General features: G+C 45.0%; 3 protein-coding genes across 6 annotated transcripts in view; 2 read left to right on the top strand and 1 right to left on the bottom strand.

Annotated features, from left to right (window-relative positions):
• Nucleotides 1-2,210, bottom strand: part of gpatch8 (G patch domain containing 8) — a 31,003-nt gene extending 28,793 nt beyond the window's left edge. Inside the window, exon 1 of the mRNA XM_070848268.1 lies at nt 2,115-2,210. Coding sequence (XP_070704369.1) covers nt 2,115-2,159 — 45 coding nt within the window. The 5' untranslated portion in view covers nt 2,160-2,210. The remainder of the gene's footprint in view (nt 1-2,114) is intronic.
• The window catches only part of gosr2 (golgi SNAP receptor complex member 2), a 184,419-nt gene that overhangs the window by 142,034 nt on the left and 23,233 nt on the right, over nt 1-19,152 (top strand). The window contains exon 7 of one of the 2 annotated variants that reach the window (XR_011585579.1): nt 6,693-6,740. The exons of the other annotated variant lie outside the window; for it this stretch is intronic. The gene's annotated coding sequence lies outside the window, so the exon portion shown is untranslated. Of the gene's footprint in view, nt 1-6,692; nt 6,741-19,152 lie in introns of those variants that run through there. 2 annotated transcript variants of the gene reach the window in all.
• On the top strand, nt 5,051-19,138 carry map3k14a (mitogen-activated protein kinase kinase kinase 14a). Of its 3 annotated transcripts, none has more exons than XM_070847974.1 (16): nt 5,051-5,099; nt 11,317-11,580; nt 11,667-11,748; nt 11,884-12,103; nt 12,371-12,763; nt 12,852-12,986; nt 13,075-13,204; nt 13,608-13,736; nt 15,816-15,920; nt 16,834-16,991; nt 17,091-17,241; nt 17,467-17,790; nt 17,874-17,983; nt 18,077-18,215; nt 18,469-18,569; nt 18,771-19,138. In XM_070847974.1, the coding sequence occupies exons 2-16, from the start codon at nt 11,331-11,333 to the stop codon at nt 18,930-18,932; spliced, it is 2,589 nt and encodes an 862-aa protein (XP_070704075.1). In that variant the 5' UTR covers nt 5,051-5,099; nt 11,317-11,330; the 3' UTR covers nt 18,933-19,138. The 3 variants fall into 3 exon arrangements, with proteins under 3 accessions (XP_070704075.1, XP_070704074.1, XP_070704076.1); XM_070847973.1 differs by lacking the exon at nt 5,051-5,099 and adding an exon at nt 9,556-9,642; XM_070847975.1 differs by lacking the exon at nt 5,051-5,099 and adding an exon at nt 9,835-9,910.

A 19,152-nucleotide genomic window follows, 5' to 3' on the forward strand; every position in this document is an offset into this window, starting at 1 on the left:
AATGCCTTCACAGCAGCTCTAACACACAGAGCTCCTCTGTGCTGAGCCAGAGCTGTCCTCAACAGACTCATTCAGACCACACAGCAATTCACCTCTCACTGACAAAACAGCAGAATACTGAGTGCCCACTGGAAACCAACACAGTGGATACAGAGGAAAACACACAGGCAATTTCACAAACTGCTTCTCAAGCACAAGCTTACACTTGTATTGGGCTTAATGGCATGCCTGGTAATTTACCTATTTTGCCACATCATTGCACCAACATAATATAAGAAGACTTCTAAAAAAAAAACGACAGCAAAACAAGCGTAGCCAAGTCCACAACTCCATATTTCATAAACCAAAAAGCCCTCAGAACACATCAGATCATCTCTGGCTTCACTGTCCTTGTTCAAAAAAAATTTGCTGTATTTTTAATGGGGAAATAAACAACAGAACAAAACTCTGTCAGCAGAATATAAGGAAGAGCAGCCGGGCTGGCATTCAAAGTGCTCGTCTAAGCCCTTTCTCTGACCCTGAACATCACTGTTGATACAGCAACTTTCCTCTTCCTTCACAAATCACTGGAAAACAGAGAAAGCACAAGAGGTCACATGGCAGCAAGGATCTTCAGACAGGCACCAGAGATCTTCACCAAACAGTAACGTCGATATGTTTATACACTTCAATGACACCATTGATTGGACGACATGATGTGTAAAAAGAAGGTTCCTGGAATAAATGCATGCGCATGACAGCCTCCATTGTAATCCCAAAACCTCTTGACTTGAAGTTTGAGGCCAATTATTGCAAAACATTGAACTCATATTAGGAGGGGGCGGATTTTAGGCCATTCACTTGCTTCCCAAACAACATGTGCAGCAAAGTGACGCCTGGTTACACAGTCAAACATTTAGATGAGCCAAAAACAACAATGTCAAAGACTTTAAAACCTGTTAAGCTTTAAAAAATGGATGGATGCAACGCATGAGGGAAGCTGGGAGATTATAATGTCTTCTGAACAAAAACACGTGCAATGACTGGCTGATGAAAACCTGCAACGTAACATGCATGGATTAGGTTTATGTTGCAGACCGGTCTGTAATGTGTTTGGCTTTTACTGGGTGCGGTCTTAGATCACAGATAGGCCAACAGCTCGTATACAGGGGTTGTGAAATTCAGCAGCTCAGCCCTGACACTGAAACTGGGACTATACAGCCTGCAATAATGTCATGGCACAACAATAAAATATTAATAATGTGCAGCAGGGGCCGATGTATTAGTATAATTAATTAAATACTTCACACAACTGAAGCAAAAATGGGAACCTCTTGTTTCCAACCCAGTGTGTTTTGTTTCCAGTGAGGAATACCATTAACTCGCATTATAAAAGCAAACAAAATCAATGTGAAATATGTCAATCTGACAACTTGAATGGTGTCACATTTGGAAAAGGAAAAACACACAAGTTACACACAATTTTTGGGCAGAAAATCTGCAAATAAGGACGAGATGTTTGTCTGAAATCTACAACAACTATGACCCTCATTCATGCAGCATAAGCAGCGAGATATTAAAGGTTATTTAGCGCTTAACCATTAAACGACTAGTTCCACAAATAGCTGACCATAACTAGGTTAACTTCACGGTGCTAACTGACTGCTGCTGGTCTCCTGCTTGTCAAAATGAAACAGCCATTTCTCGCCAGCGCTACAATCGCCCAATGTGCGTACCAGTTAGCTTCCTGCTAGCTAGCTGTTAGCATATGTCGATAAATAAGCAGTCTACCCAAGGTCACTAACAAGCCGACTGGACTTCAATTGTCTGTTTTGCTGTTGCGTTGTGAACACGGTTACACGCTGTTCGCACAGTCACAGTCCTTAACCCACGACTGGAACCAAATATAGCTCGCAGCCAACACCGAGACGTGAGGAAGTTAAATTCAAAAGAGCCGCAGTGCACTAGCGTTAGCATAGCTAGCTTGCAGTGCTAGCAAGCCTAGCAGGAGCGAAACGCGCGATGCACTTTGTGCTAAATCTCCTCCGTCCGCGCTGTTTCAGTCCGCATTGACGCGCTAAAACGTCCAGACACGGTGGAATACATGCAGCAGCCCGCCGTCTAACATGCATTACCTGGAAATCACGCTCTTCGTTGAACCTAGAAAATCTGTCGGCCATTTTCTGAATCAGCAGCAGCTCCTCTGTCCGCTCCGTCTGCGTCCGGCAGAGCGCGCGGCGGCGGAGATGTGCACTCCGCGAGGGGTTCAGCCTCTACGTGTGTGTGTGTGTGTGTGTGTGTGTGTGTGTGTGTGTGTGTGTGTGTGTGTGTGTGTGTGTGTGTGTGTGTGTTCACCTATGACAGCAACATGGGACAGTTAGAGACCGTACAGGTGCAGACTCACCTGTCAGGGATCTTTTATAGACTCTACGGGTACAGACTCACCTGTGGGGGGTCAGTTATAGACTCTACGGGTAGAGACTCACCTGTGGGGGGTCAGTTATAGACCGTACAGGTACAGACTCACCTGTGGGGGGTCAGTTATAGACCGTACAGGTACAGACTCACCTGTCAGGGATCTTTTATAGACTCTACGGGTAGAGACTCACCTGTGGGGGGTCAGTTAGAGACCATACAGGTACAGACTCACCTGTGGGGGGGCAGTTAGAGACCATACAGGTACAGACTCACCTGTGGGGGGGCAGTTAGAGACCATACAGGTACAGACCCACCTGTGGGGGGGCAGTTAGAGACCATACAGGTACAGACCCACCTGTGGGGGGTCAGTTATAGACCGTACAGGTACAGACCCACCTGTGGGGGGGCAGTTAGAGACCATACAGGTACAGACCCACCTGTGGGGGGTCAGTTATAGACCGTACAGGTACAGACTCACCTGTCAGGGGTCAGCCAGGCCATGTTAACACTGTGATGCCTACAGGTCAGTTATTACAGAGACATTTATTACCATGAAAGACCACTTTATCATTGTTTAGAGAAAGTGTCTCATCATAATGACTTATTGAGTGTTTTCTGATCACAGTGGGGGCACTGGGCTCCTTATTGATTGATTTCTGTGTATTTCACTTTACTCAAAGGTTTGTTCACGGTCCTGCTCTGCTGACTGAATATCAGCTGATGCAGGTCCTGCATTATTTTAGGTTATATTATGTTCACATTCCTAAATAAAGTCACTAACGCACGGAAACCCAGAGGGCAGGTGAAAGGCTGTTCTAACCTTTCTGTTATCTATTTGATTTGATTTGTTTAATTGTATGGCAGTAAACACGTTGTTCATGTAGCTTTACTGGAAAAGTTAGTGAATGTTACTGAGGACACGTTTGCTTGTTTGCATCAGGTGGTCGGAAACTTCCCATTTATTCTCCACACAAGTGCATCAGGTGATCCTGCGCCAACATCTCTGGAGGCCAAATGTGTTCAGATGAGCCCAAATGAAACGAGAGCAAACCGTAACTCAGTGAGGACACACACAACAAGACCTAAGAACTTACATTATGTAAACAGTAGAAACATGGTGGTGGTGAAAATAAAATAACTCTGATTGTGCATCTGTACAAGTATTTTTTCTTCATGTCGTCATTTAGAAAATCTAACAGGGGAAACTATGCTTAACACTTCCACACATGACATGAGTGTCTTTGTAGTATATGATAATGCCAAATGTTTCCTGCAGGGACTATTTATCCTCACTGTTTTAGGAAAATAGCTAGAAGAGGACCTGTGGGACATATTGTATAATTTTGTCCTGAGATAATAATAGTTGCTTTGTGTGAGAGTCCATACGAAAAGATTTCTGCTCCGAGCAACATGTTTGCCAGCAGCTAGAGGGAGAGTGAAATGCACTCTTCTGCCTGCTTTGTTCAAACAAAACGTCTCCACGGTTCGCTCTCAGAATCTCTTGGCTTTTGTTCACACATGGAAGATATCCAGGGCTTAGACTTGGTATTGAAAAAGGGGAAATTACAAGATCACCAGTATCTTCTCGGGCCTCCATTCACACATGACACAGACTCAGAGTTTACAGAATATTCTGGATCAGTATGCTTTTCTTAATTTAGTTAAACAAAGGCTGCACTGATGTGAATGGGGACGCCTTGTACGTTTGTACAAAATCACAGCATATGAACATACAACAATTGAGTGACATATTTGTAAAATTATGTATGAAAGACACTAATATTTTGATCCTTTATTAAATGTTATTAGAGTATAATTACCACATTTTACCATATTTGCTTAAGGGTCACAAGTAGATGATAATAATACTGGAGCAGAAATGCCTTCAGTCACTAGATTATGACTCCATCTTGTGGTAAATCTGTGTCAATACAGATAATCTTATTTTTTAGAAGTGTCACACATGCAAATAAAAAGTCTTATCTATACAGCTCGGTAAAACTCTGGGACACTCACTTTATTTACAGCGAGCAGCACCTGAATAAATGAAGATAAACAGGAGGATGCATTGGATGGAGATGAAAAAGAGCAAATAAATAAAGAAAAATAAATAAATAAAATGCTAAGTGTAGCATGGGATTTTAAAGTGGTCATTTGTTTTTGTTGCGGCTCCTTTGCACTAAAAAGTCTCTCCAGTTTTCACACCTCGTGATCATTTCCTCCTCAGCTCCTTCAGGAAGTGACCAAATTAAAAACAGGCGCATACAGGAAGTACAGACAGCTCAGCTTCAAATTAAAAGCATAACGGTTTCTTACAAAAATCGCAAAAATACTACTAGAGCACAAAGAAGTAAAAACAAATACCACGGAAGAAATTGATAATAGTAATAGCACCAGACTGATTTGTATCCAAGCATTTTGAATACAATTATTGTAACAATTAAGGTCAGGTGAGTTTTACTTTGAAACAAACCGGAAACCACTCCTATTCTTTTTTTAATTATTTTTAATTTTGTTTTTTTAGTGGGTGTCTTTATGTCATCCAATATGTATTGCATATGCGTCTGTCTTTATTAAAGTGACAAAATAAATACATAGAAATAAATAATAAAAAAAATAATAATTTAAATAAAGGAAGCCAATTTTCAACTCAGTCGCCGATCTGATCGCCGTCGGTCGACGCCTACTAATTGGGGAGTTCGGTAAGTTGAAAATCTACTTTATATTCCTTATGAAATCAAACTGTTTCTGTAGATATATAGTTTTCTGTTCTCGGCCTTTTCTCCTCGCCTTTGAGACGTCGATTCCTGACTGAAAGGAGAAAAGACGTCTCTAAAACGTGTCTAAGTCTGATGTGAGACGTCGGTGAATGTGCCGAGAAGGAAGTTTTAACTGTAGCAGTTAAGCTAGCAGCGACATCTACAGCTAACGGGACGTTTAGACTATAAATATAAGAGTGTGCTTTGTTTCTGTGGTTATATTTTACCAGTTTGGGACAAAAGCTAAAAGCAGCAAAGGTCGGCAGAGTAAAATGTAGGCTGCTGTTCCTGTAAAAGGTCACCAAACTTTTTCTAAGCCGCAGAAACGCCTGCAGAGACCAGATGTGTGTGATTAAAACAACTGTTTTTCCACTGCTGCTGCTGCTGTTGTGTGCTTTTATGAAGTGTGCCTGTTTTAATGTGAAAATGAAGTGCAAGTGGATTCAAACAGTGTATTCAGAGCTATGGTACACGCTTATTCACAAGAAAAGGAGAAAAAAGTGTTATTTTGATCATTTTAACCTCACTAAATATTAACAGTTCCTATTAAAGTAGCTGCATGTTGTCCAGTGTTGGTATATATGATATTATGCCATCATAAGCCCTTATCTACCTGAATAATGTTTTAAACCTAAAGCTATTATTAGTTCACATCTGCCAGACTGTGTAGGGAGTGTTTACCTTTGTCAGGTATGTCAAATACATGCTGGACTGTTTTTTTTTTTGGCCCAGAGTCAAAAAATCCTGGCAGGTATTTACAGCCAAGCAGCCCCGGCCTGGCTGTATCCTTTAGCGGTGTCCTGTACGTGCACATGTCCTTCTTTCCCCCCACTAATCTGAAAGAAAGTGCGGAAAAGACCTTGAATAAAGGTGTCACAGCTGAACACTTCACCACATAAATAGACTAGACCACAGCGTGCTCTAGCATAACATCATCAGTTTTATTTTTACTACTGAGTCTGGATTGTTATTTAGTGTAACGACACGTTTTATTCATTGTAGTTAAAGAATAACTCTGGTTTATCTCTAAGCCTGGTCCCAATTTCTACATATTTTAAGTTTGAAATAACTAGTAGGTAAAACTTAACCTAAAAACTTTTTGAAATTGTCCAGTAATACAGTAATAGCTGTAGCCAGCATCCGAGAACAAGCAGCGAATGGGATGTAATGGCTGTTATGTATAATCCTATGGGACAACTAGGTCCACCAAAAGTGATTGTTATTCTAAGTGTGTGACAGCATCATGGAAACGATCCCTACAGAGACAGACCTGGAAGATCCTTTTGGTTTAACCGCAAACAGCCGTTATATCGCTCTCTGCACACACACCAGACTCCATTCACAAAAAACGCAATTTTACACTGTACTTGCTGGTCTGCCACTGTTGCGATTAGTTAGTTGGTTTGTGTTATTATGTGACTTTGGGGTTTTAAAGGGTTAGTTCGGATCCAACACAATATTTGCGTAACATACAATAACACAAACAATCAAACTGATTAAGGCAGCAGTGGAGCAGCAACTCTCGTGTTCTGTGAGGTAAAATCCCTGTTTTTGTGAATGTAGTCTGGTGTGTGTGCAGAGAGCGATATAACGGCTGTTTGTGGTTAAAGCAAAAGGATCTTCCAGGTCTCTCTCTGTAGGGATCCTTTCCATGATGCTGTCACACACTTAGAATAACACTCTGAGCCTGTCAGTGGATCAAACAAGTGGACCTACTGTGATCAGGTGCATTTTTCCCAAAGGATTATATTACAGCCCGTTTGGCGGAAGCTGGCTGAGGTGATCTACTGGACCAATTCCAAAAGTTTTTTTTAGTTATCAGTCATTTTGAACCCAGAATATTTAGATTACAGCCCAAGCTAAAAAATATTGGAGCGATCCTTTAGTGGTGTTGAAGTGACCGGAAAAAGGGAAGAGACACGGTGAGGTATGACTGAGCAGAACTGCTCTCATGGTTTCTTAATCCAAGACTGGGACATTTTCCTGAGAAGCAGGCAGCGTTTAAAGGAATGTGTGTGTGTGTGTGTGTGTGTGTGTGTGTGTGTGTGTGTGTGTGTGTGTGTGTGTGTTCTGTGTCCGACTTCAGGTCCCTTTTCTCTGTCCTTACTAAAGGCTTTGGAATTTCATTAATCTGTGTGGGTGTGCAGCAGCAGCAGCAGCAGCAGCAGCAGCAGCAGCAGCAGCAGCCCTCGGCTCTGTACCGTATGAGGAGTTTAGCTCTGGACTTCACTGCTAAAACTACATTATAATGGATTGTTCCTCTTTGTATTTAAGGCTGAGGTTAATGTGTGTGTGCACTCTCAGTAAGGAGTTACAGCAGGTACACCTGTACAGGTGATCCACTGAAACAGCCAAACCTCCTGCCTCCTCTTTCACCAATTTGTTGCATTTACAACTGAAACAAGTAATCGATTAGTTTTAGTAATTTATTTTCTTGCAGAAATTCTGAACATTAATTGGTTCCGGTTTCTCAATTGTGGTGATTTTCTATTTTTCTGTATTTTATATAATTTTGAATTGAATATATTTTATCGGACAAAACAATCTGTAGTATCACTTTGGCCTTTAGGGAACTCTGAATGTTTTTACTATTTTCAGACATTTTATAGACAAAACTAGAGCTGCAACATAAAGTTATTTCTCTTATTGGTTACTGGTTCCCTTATTTCCTTATCTACCTGTTTTTTGTTTTGTTTTTTTAGTTTAATTAATCGTTTAGTCTTTACAGCAAAAAATGCTGATCAGTGTGTTTAGCCAAAGATATTCAGTTTATTCTCATAGAAGAAGAGAAAAACAGAAAATGTTTACATGTGAGAAGCTTTAATTAGTGCATTTAAGGCATTTTTGCTTCAAAAATAACTTGGATCGATTATCAGAGTAGTTTCAGATGAATTTTCTGTTGATTGACTGATCCTCTCGGCTGTACCCGATTAAGATTATTGTGAAAATATTCAATAATAGTTATTTCTAAAGTTTTCTGGTGTTTCACATTGATCCGCTGCAGCTAGAAAAAGCATGTTTTTTTTCTAAGATGTTGTTGCCATGACAACAAACCGCTTCCTTTACACTAAGGAGGCGCCGCGCAGCTCAGATTCAGCAGCTCAGATTCAGCTCCTCTTTGCTCACGGTTGATGGCGGAGCCTCTCAAGTGATGTTCTGAATTTCCTGTGTTGTTCCTGTGAGCTGATTTCAGATCGCATCAAGGCCCAAACGCTCCCTCCTCGCTCAGATCGACAGTTTGTCTGAAGAAAAGTGTGTTTTTTTTATACATAGTTTTTTATATCATGAAATGCAGCTCAAAGTGCTTTACAAGAAGAAATAAAATCACTAATTAAAAACAGACGTAAGAAGCAAAATGTGCCAATAAATCAAAACAAAACCCAAAAAATTAAAGTTGGGAGCAACAGCGAGCAGGTTTTGGGTTTAAAAAAAGTCTAGCAAAGTCACTTCAGCCACTTTAATTCTGTTTAAAGGAGTAATGCCACCCATCACACACGTCTCAGTAATTTAGCGCTCAAAGTGAATGAAACTTTCTGCGTAAGTTCAGGACGTGTCCGCTGAGCTTCATCAGGATTATGAGCAAATATTTGAGTGAATATACGTTTGTATTTGTGACTGTGAACATATCGACCAAGCTTCATGATGGTTTGACTAACAGTTAATGACTTATGGTCAATTTCCTGCGAAGCCTTTTGCAAAGACATTGTGATTGATGGCAAACATCTTGTTTGTCCACATTCTGCTTTAAAGGTCCGTATTCTGCTCATTGTCATGTTCACACGTGTTTGGAGGTCCAGCTTTACATGATGTAACGTTAAAAACAAACAAACATCATCTTTCTTGTATCTACGGCTGTTTTTCAGCCTCAATCTCTACGCTCTCACCTTCAACATCCTCACGTTAGGGCGGAAAAAACATGGCGGTGGAGGTGGATCCAGGAGGTTTTCAGTGGGCGGGGTTAGTCGGCCTGCTGAAGAGCTGAAGGAGGTCACATGATCACCAGATCCCCCTATGACATCACAAGGGGAGCCAAATCTAAACAAGAGTGTTTTCACATACATTTAGTGACAGACGGAGCAGAAACAGAGGGAGGGAGTCTTTTCTCAGAGTTTGTCTGTCTGTAGGCGCAGCACAGACACATTTATGTTAAGAAGAAGAAATTAAAAGTGCATTTTACATAATATGGGACCTTTAAACTTGACTTATTATGTCTGTTGTTCATTCACAAAACGTAATTGAGCGCGTTATCCTTTAATCTAAGCGGAGGGAAGAATTAGCGAGGGAGCTGCAGGGAGGGAGGGGGGAATATGGGGAAGTGGAGATGCATTTCCCATAAGTCATTGGCTCCTCCCCCCTCCCTCCCCCCTGGCCGAGCGCCAGCATCCAGCAGACAGCCAGAGCATGAAGGACGAGGAAGACGAGCACAGCAGCCACTTCAACTAATGTAGATGACAGGTTATACAGGGAGAGCCGTTCAGACTGGTCGGTATGTCTACACACCCCTCTCTCACACACACACACACCCCACACACACCCGTCTCACACACACCCGTCTCACACACACACACACACACACACACACACACAGAGTTGTTTTTGTGGTTGTGTTTATTGCAGTGGGTTATTCTCTACTTCCTTTCCACGTAAATTCTCTGGGGTGTGGTGTTGCGCCGGTGCAGCGTCTTAAAGAAGGAAGTGACAGTTGAGTTGCTTTGTTCTAGATAATCCTGCAGTGCATGAAGTCGGCACACGAGGTAATGACATTACTGAACTTTAACAGCTTTCTAACTTCAGTTTGATGCCAGATTTTCTGTGGTGTTGCTTGTGTTTGTGCTGCGGTGGGATTGCCAGGAGCTGGGGGAGGTTTTCGTCAGCTGTGTGGTTGTTTTTAGAGAAGATCTCTGGAGGAGAGTGTCTGTCAGTGGGTTTTCTGTGCAGAAAGCTGAGTGACAGGGAGAAGCCGTGGCTCGGTGTGATGGACACACTGATGCAACACGCTGCAACTGTCGCCACGGCTCCCACTTTACGGCTTTCAGGCTGCGTTCGGTGCACGAACCCGGCGCTGAGATAGAAGGAGGCTGATTTTATAGTCGGGCATGTTTTGGTGGTTATAACCTCCAACCTGTCAGCAGCCCGTCATGCAAATTTTTATAGGAAATTCAACCCTAACGCTGCTCTGTAGTTTACTTCCTCTGAGTGAAACTGAGCGCTCACATTCAACGACACGACTGCAACTGCCAAAACAAGGCTGAGTTTCCTGTCTCATCGGCCCGCCGCAAGCTCTCAGAGGATCAGTTTCTGATCAAGTGATCGTCATGATGCCGAACTCAGAGTCAGACAGTCAGACGTGTTTGACTCTAAACTAGCGATTGGAGGAACAGATTAATTTGTACGTGACCGCTGAACAAAGCCTCCTATTGTTACACAAGTGTGTTTACGAGAGCAAACCTCTCGTCTCAAGTTGAGTCAGTACGTGATCCTGAAAATAAACTTCTTCAGGCTGGTGATATCAGTCAGATCCACCTTAGAAATACACAAACAAAACACTAAGATTTAAGTGAATCAAACGTAATTTGCTGACATTAGAGGACAGTAAAAGGTCCTTTGTTACATTTGAGGAAACAGTTTCCTCAAACACAAACCTCACGTCATTTATATAAAGGTCACAATAACAATAACTGTAAAGGAAACTGTTGTTTTTTTTAAAGCAAAAATGCCAAATGTGTGCTGGTCAGATGAATATGTTTGGGTTCTGGAGTGTCTGCAGGGCGAAACGACTGTGGGAATTAGATTTATACAGACAAAACGATGATTTGATAAAAGAATCATCACATTAATTGCAGCTGTAGGCCCATTATAAACTGTTTTATTATTATATATACGTATTATAAACTTGTTTGTAAGTCTTATTAACGAGACGGCCTGTCGTCTTCCCAAAAAATGACTCCAGGATTTCAGAAAAGAGCCACATAGACGTTCAGGCGTGTGATTTCTGTGACTTCATCAAGTTAAATCATTACAGTTGTTCTTAAATCAATATTTTCTGTCAAAGTATTGATTCCTTTAGTACTTCAGGATGATTCCTGTCCGGGGTCGTTTGGCAGTGATGCCGCCGCTCTCTGTGCGTCGTCTCCTGCTTTACAATGCTCTCTCTTTCCAGATCCAGCAGGTGAAATGGCGGTGAGGCAAAGGATCTTCAACTCGACGTCCCCGTTTTCCGGGTCGTCCCTGGCCGAGCTGAAGGGGTCGTACCCGTCCTGCTCCACTGCGGAGCAGGAGACGGAGGAGGAGGAGGAGGAGGGGAAGGACAGCAAGATGGACTACCGTTTGAACCCTAAATTTGAGAAGCTCCTGACACACGGGACTGCGGAGCAAGTGGGAGAGATGCCACTGAAGACGTCGACCTTCATCGCTCAGGCCGAATGTGATTATCTTTGACTTTTTTATCAGAATAAATCAGAAAACCGTGTGTGTGCAGCAGATGTAACCTCAGCACTGTGCTCTCCGCAGGTGAAACCCAGGACTCCCAAGAGTTTATCCCGTCCTGCTTTGAACGCTCCTTCGTTCCCTCCCCTAACTGCTTCTCCACCAGGTATGACGTTACCATGACAACGCCCCTCCTACATCCTCACACCTGAAGCTCATTCACAGACTCCGGACCGAATTGTTTAGTTTAGTTTGTACATAGTATAGTTTAGTTCACACCGTTGTCGTACTTGTGCTTCAGTCTGTCCTCACAGCACAACAACGTGGCGTGCCCGACCACGGCCTCCGTCCAGGCGCCGAGCGGCTCGTCGGCGCCATCCAGCCCGAGGAAGAAGACCAGGAAGAGACAGAAGCGAAAGGGGAGGAAGAAAGTGGAGAAGAAGGAGAAGCAGCGTCACAGACACCGAACGTCTTCTGGAGTCCCCGAACAGGAGAGCGGAGGTTCTGTGGTCCAGATCCTGGTGCGAACTCGTTATTATTATCATTATTATTATTATCTAATAAGCAGCTTGGCTTCAACAAGATTTGAGCCTGATGTATTTGAGCGTCTCCTCTTGTATTCTTTGAAGAAGAGTGTTTTCCTCATGAATCATCATCAGGATAAATAGACGCACCCTGTAGCAGTCGGAGGCTCGACCTCTAGACGCTCCCGTGCAAACATGAGAAGTGAATCATCATCGATCCCTAACCTGCAGTGTAAACACCGTGTTTCTTACTCTCACCTGTAGGAGGAGTCGTCTCTTGGCGGGACAAGCGGCCTCAGTAGCTCCTGCTACAGCAGCGTCCAGAGCTCAGAGGAGGAGGACCGAGGGCCGCCGTCCCTCTACGGCCGACAGATCTACAACACCGGCTCCAGCTGCTCTCCTCTCACCTGGAGGGACCCGGTCTGCGGCCCCCTCTCCAGCCTCCACTCCTACGGGCGGGACAGCGACTCGGACTCCCTCAGCAGCGTGGGAGACTGCTCGCTGGCCCTCGCCGGCCTCAGGGGCAGCGTCAGTCAGGGGGACCCGTGCTACGCGGGGCCCTTTTTCAAAGATGTGGAGAGAGACGTGAGAGAGGAGGGGGACGAGCTCTCGGCAGCTGATCCCGACAACAACGAGGGAATCATCTTTTACAACGAGGTACGTTCTGCTGCACGCCACCCGACTTCCTGCCGTGGTTTAAAATGCGGCTCGACCGATCTGACTTGTTTCTCCGCTCTTCTATCAGAAAATCCAGCCTGTGGACTCTGAGTACAGGGAAGGGAGGGAGTACGTCCTCCGACAGTTCATCAAGGAAGGCGCCTACGGTGAAGTGCACGTCGCTCAGGACGTCAACACGGGCGCCAGATTTGCTGTGAAAAAGGTAAAACAGAGCAGATCTCTTAGTTGTTTTTTTTACGCCCACTTCCTGGAGTGTGCGCTCACTCGGTTGTTCCCTCCGTTGCTCGCAGATCGCCCTGAAGAGGTTCATCAGCGAGGAGGTGGGTGCGTGGAGTGCCCTCAGATCTCCTCGTGTGGTGGAGCTCTTTGGAGTGGTCAGAGAGGGGCCGAACGTCGTCCTTTTCATGGACCACAAATCTGGTAAACAAGCCTCCCCTCTGCCGCTCACACACACACACACACACACACACACAGTCATCATATGTTTACATATATACTCTTATAGGTACGTTCACAGCTGTGCCGTCAAAAATGTTAAAGTTTTAGTCAAATGTTCCGCTTTGTGTTTGTCTCTTTGTCAGAACACGAGAACAGCGGAAAAACTGATTCACACACTCAGATAAAACTGATTGTGACTCTGAAACACGTGTGTGCAGTATAATGAAGAGTTCACAAGTATTATGGGAGATTTCCTCCTCATAAACACAACAACAGATCTCACACTTCCCCTCTGTCATCAGATTCCACGCCACGATAAAAGCTGAATAAGATTGGGTTCATTAGCAGATGGTATAGATAAAGATGCCGGTTCTCCTCGTTGCAGGCTCTCTGGGCCAGCTGATAGCGGAGCGTGGCCGGCTGCCCGAGGACCTCAGCCTGCACTACCACTCACAGGTCCTCACAGCGCTCGAGTACTTGGCCAAGAAAAAAGTGGTGCATCTGGACATCAAAGGTACGTCACAGGGATATTACTACCAATAATTGATGGAGGCTCACCTGAAAACTGATTTAGAGTAGCAGACGGCTGACAGCCACCGACCTCTGAGCCTGAGTGAAGTATCAGAACATTTGGAGTCGTAGAGCTGAAGTGTTTTTAGGGAGTCGTTTCAGGAGCCAGAGAGCACAAAGATGAAGGACGAGTTTACTGTAATTATTATCACCGCCAGCCGTAAACCTGGAGGGAAGGACCAGGACGGTTTACCAGCAGAGCGAGGACGTTTTGGGAAGTGAGGACGTTTTGGGAAGTGAGGACGTTTTGGGAAGTGAGGACGTTTTGGGAAGTGAGGACATTTCAGCCGATCCTCACAACCTCAAAGTGCCGTTTGTGGGTTAAGACTTGGGTTTTAAGGTTAGAATTGATTCACAATGTTTGAAAAACATATTTAATCGACTGTTTGATACCGTCACCGACTCCTCGCTCCTCTGAACCGGCCGGTCGCTGCCGCTCCAGTCTGACATGACAGAGCCAGAGGGCGTTCGGCAGCTTAAAAACAGGCGTCACCTCACCTGAAGAGAAACATCCACAGAAAAGTTTGGTCTCCGTTTCAACTGGAGCCTCTAAAAACTAAATCCTCACCTGATATGTTCTCATCCACTGAAGCCACTCACAGTACGACATGAATAAATCCCAGTTTCTGGTATCTTCACCGCCATCTTGGTTTTTTTAAAAACAACTTTATTGAAACAGTAAACGACAAACAGTGTTTACAGCTTGAGTTTACAATTAGAAACACACCAGAGGACCAGAGGATGGAATAAAAACCATTAGAGCAAAGACAAAAGGTAAATGTCATGTAGAACTTTTAGTTTAGGTTAGGTTATGGTTATGGTTAGTTTTAGGTTATGGTTATGATGAGGCAGTGGAAACAAGAAACTGTTTATTTAAACTCACCATTTAACTCCCAGTGAAAGTATGTTTTAATGTGGGCGCGAAGATATTTATATTATTTATAATAGATATATTGAAATGGATTCATGATGATCTGTATAATTAATATCTAACATGCTGACATGGAGGCCATAACCTCCACCAGTTGGTGGTAATTAAACTGAACTAATAACTTAACTCAAATATCTTCTGGTGTGTTTGATGTCAGTGTGTCGGTAAAGAACGGCTCCATCAGCGCGTCCTCCTCGATTCGACCACTTGTTGATCTCGTTTAACACAAAGAGCAGATTTTGGCCCAGAAACACTTTCAAGATGAACACAAGAGTAAAACCAGCGAAACTAAATGTGTCAGCTCGACTTTTACTTGTTGTGTTACCGAGTGGAAAAACAAAAGCGCGCGGAGAGAGGCGGTCAGATTTCTGATTCTGGTTCTCATCGGAGGGTTTTCAGTCCTGCTGCAGCTGCTGTGTGGACTGTCACAGATACAGATCCTCAGCACCTGTGTTGTGAAACTAGACTACCGCACAGAGGACGGCGGGCTGGGAATTTCCCACAGCGTGACTCACCGCCGCTGTGCAGAGACGGCGCATGTGCACAGAATCAGGAGAGAAAGGAGAACGAAACAGAGAGGGGGGGATGGGAAGAGGAGCAGGAAGTAGTTAGCAAGAAAGAGAGAGAGAGAGACAATAAGTAGAGAGAGAGACAGAAAGAGAAGCACAGGGTGGACATGAAGTGCAAAGAATTAGAAAAAAGAAGGAAAGAGAAAAGCAGAAAGGGAACTAAGTTAGAGGAAGAACAAAAGAAAACAGACTTCTGGCAGCCTGCTTGTGCTGTTGCAGCTCAGGCGCCACCTGGTGTCTGTAATCCCGTGGAAAAGCAGAGCAGTAACGCCAAATCTCTTCATGTGCTGCCTGTTTGTTCCCAGACTCCACATTCATTCCACATCAAAGTGTTTTCTGCAGCAGCTGCCCCTCGCTGGCTTCACGTCTCCCTCCTCTTTCTGCCCCTTTGTCTCTGGACAGTTGTGTGTCGGTGCAGCTGCCGTCTTTCTAATTATGTCCTCGACAAACGACACCACACAAGTCACGGCTTTAATGTCGGTGTTTTAAGCAGTGGATTAATGACTCCGCTCGTTTCCCACAGCTGACAATGTGTTGCTGTCGGAGGACGGTAGAGACACCTTCCTGTGCGACTTTGGATACGCAGAGAGGCTCGACAATCAGGGACAGAGTCTCAGCGGGTCCAAAGGTAAATACTGTCTAACTTTGGCCCCTCAGATAAAGGATCACTCTGCTGTTTTACACCGGGGCCCTATTTTTACATAGTTTGGGTTTGAAATGACTGGTGGGTACAAAAACCTTTGGATTGGTCCAGTAGATCACCTCAGCCAGCAGCCAAGAATGAGCTACAAAGGCTGTAACGTGATCCTTTGGGGCAACTGCACCTGATCACAGTAGGTCCACTAAAAGAGCTTGTTTGATCCACTGACAGGCTCAGAGTGTTATTCTAAGTGTGTGACAGCATCATGGAAAGGATCCCTACAGAGAGAGACCTGGAAGATCCTTTTGGTTTAACCACAAACAGCCGTTATATCGCACACACCAGACTACATTCACTAAAACAGGGATTTTACCTCTCAGAGTTGCTGGTCTACTGCTGCCTCGATCTGCTAGTTGTTGTTATTTTGTGTTACACAGATATTGTGTTGCCTCCAAACTAACTCTTGAAAACACCAAAGTCACACAATAACACAAACAAACAAACTGATTGAGGCAGCTGTAGATCAGTGACACCTATGTAAAATTACTGTTTTTATGAATGTAGTCTGGTGTGTGTGCTGTTTGTGGTTAAACCAAAAGGATCTTCCAGGTCTCTCTCTGTAGGGATCCTTTCCATGATGCTGTCACACACTTAGAATAACACTCTGAGCCTGTCAGTGGATCAAACAAGCTCTTTTAGTGGACGTATTATGAGCTCATTTGCTGCTGAGGCGATCTACTGGACCATTTCCAAAAGTTTTTGTACCCACCAGTCAATGTGAACCCAAAGTATGTAAAAGATAATAACACCCAGGTTTAAAGATACCAGAGTTGTCATTCAAGCAGATGGGTAATTGCTCCACTTCCATGTCTTAATTAATTGTTTTGCTAATTCAATGCAGATCTGAAGGGCACAGAGACCCACATGGCCCCTGAGATAGTGAAAGGAGAACCCCGCGGAGCCAAAGCAGATGTGTGGAGCAGCTGCTGCATGTTACTGCACATGCTCAATGGGTGTCAACCTTGGACGAGATACTACACCTGCAGACTGTACTTGAAGGTTCGTTTCACAGCGACGCCCTGCAGTTCGATGGCAGCTGCTCAGTCCCCTTCTCATCAGACTTTGACTGTTTGACTCCCTCTTTGTGATGATTTACAGATCGCTAACGAGCCTCCGCCCCTGAGGGAGATCCCACCTGACTGCTGCCCCGTCACCGCCGAAGTTATGAAGGTGGGATTTCAGAAGGATCCGACCAAGAGAGCATCAGCATCTGACCTCAGAGAAAAGAGTGCCAGAGCTCTGAAAGAAGGTAACGAAACCTGTTGTGTGATGTTTTGACAGTAAGAAAGTGAGGCGGACAGAAACGAGGTTTTAAGCATACAAACTATCGTGCATCACTGTTTGGTTCGTTTAAGTCTCAAAACGAGCATTTTGGAGCGACTTACTTTCTTGTAATTGTTAGCGGAGGGTGACTTTCATCTTCTTCTTCTACTGTCTTTAAAGCCTGTTGCGTGTTGCGCTCATGTGATTGCAGTGGGAGGCCTCACCAGCCCGGTGATGGGACCCTTCACGGAGCCCCTGTATGTCGCCATCAAACCTCCCGACTCGCTGCGGCTCGTCAGCTGCAGCGTGGACTACGAGGACGAGGAGGAACAAAAACCAGTGGAGAAAGTGACCGCAGTGGGGAGGAAGACGAAGGAGCTGGATGACGACGACGAAGCAAAGAAGGCCGATTGTGGCGAGCCGAAGCGAGGCGGCCCGCTTCTCTGTCCCCAGACGCTGACCTCTGAGCCGAACCACAAGAGAGCCAACAGGATCACCACGGTGCCTGAGCTGGAGCTCCGTAAGCTGGAGCGAGGTGAGGGTCCTCCCAACGCTCAGGTCGTCTTCTGGCGTTGAAGGTTTGAGCTCCTGCTCACTGTTTTCCTGCTTGTTGTGCAGATTTCTACCTGAGCAGCTTGTCCCAGCTTCACCCCGCTGAGATGCAGGAGCAGCTCCTGTCCTGTCTGAGCAGTGACCCCTATTCCAACTGGGAGCCGTGGGACAAGAAGGTAACCCAGACCGCACGATAACAACGTCTCAACGCCGAGATGTTCACGATCCAAAGTGCCTCACTGGTGTCTGTTGTTGATCCTTTGCTCCAGGACTCCGGCCGCTGGTCGCTGAGCCTCGGGGAGGACTTCAGCTCGGGCGTCTTCTCCTTCACCAGCCAGCCGGATGCGCAGGTTTTCAGCCTGGATTTACTGAGTCACACACAGCTGCCGCCGCCCTGCTGCTTTGAAGGTGAGATAAAACACTCCTGTGCGTTTTAAGATGAAACCTCATCTGACATCATCTGACACCATCTGACACCATCTGACATCATCTGACATCATCTGACACCATCTGACATCATCTGACACCATCTGACATCATCTGACACCATCTGACATCATCTGACATCATCTGACATCATCTGACATCATCGCACGTCTCACGCCGCCTCTCTCTCCCTCCCTCTCTCTCTCTCCCTCTCTCTTGTCTGTGATTGGCTCAGGGGTGGACGTCTGCATCAGAGACTTCGACAGGAGAAGCATCCACATTAGAGAGACGCGCCGTGTGAAGGTGGGACACATCGCCACGGGAATCAGCGATCAGGTGAGCGCAGGCGTTCACGTCAGTCTGTCGGCATCCTTTAGGAGTCTTAAATTCACATTATCCTCTTACAGTTCAGCTACATTTAACTATGGATGTATTTTAAGAATCGATGGAGTCAGTGGCATTAAAAAGCCTTTAAATATAACTTGCTGACGCCCTGCTGTTTAACACCTGTTAAACGTGTGTGTGTGTCCTCGGTAGATCTCTGAGAGGGTTTTCACCCTGGAGACGCAGCAGGGTCAGCAGGTCGCCCACGACGAGGAGGTGCAGGAGTCCGGCCTGGAGCTCTGCTGCGTTCCCGCTCCAGACTTCAGCTCTGCCTGGCGCTGGAGGATCAGGGACGGTGCACTGGAGACCAGATAGAGACCACATGACTGTGTCACCGTGCAAAGATCGTGTTTTCATGGGGGGGGGGGGTAAATCTGCCAGAGAAGAAAGAATCGTCTCATGTTTTTAATGACCACATGGGGGGGGGGGCTTTTCATGTTTAGTTAAAGTGAGTTTTTGACCACTGTGATGTTCACATGTTGACACTGTTACAAAACGTATTAAACTGTGGTGTGATTGTGTGTGTGTGTGTGTG

This window comes from Pempheris klunzingeri, chromosome 17, assembly GCF_042242105.1.
Source record: "Pempheris klunzingeri isolate RE-2024b chromosome 17, fPemKlu1.hap1, whole genome shotgun sequence".
Classification (NCBI taxonomy): domain Eukaryota; kingdom Metazoa; phylum Chordata; class Actinopteri; order Acropomatiformes; family Pempheridae; genus Pempheris; species Pempheris klunzingeri.

What these genes read in the sequence shown, in the direction of transcription:
- map3k14a (XM_070847974.1), top strand. Translation starts at nt 11,331, where the DNA reads ATGGCGGTGAGGCAAAGGATCTTCAACTCGACGTCCCCGTTTTCCGGG. An exon ending in CCTAACTGCTTCTCCACCAG is followed by an intron (nt 11,749 to 11,883) that starts GTATGACGTTAC and finishes CTTGTGCTTCAG; the next exon opens with TCTGTCCTCACAGCACAACA. An exon ending in GGGAGCCGTGGGACAAGAAG is followed by an intron (nt 17,984 to 18,076) that starts GTAACCCAGACC and finishes CCTTTGCTCCAG; the next exon opens with GACTCCGGCCGCTGGTCGCT.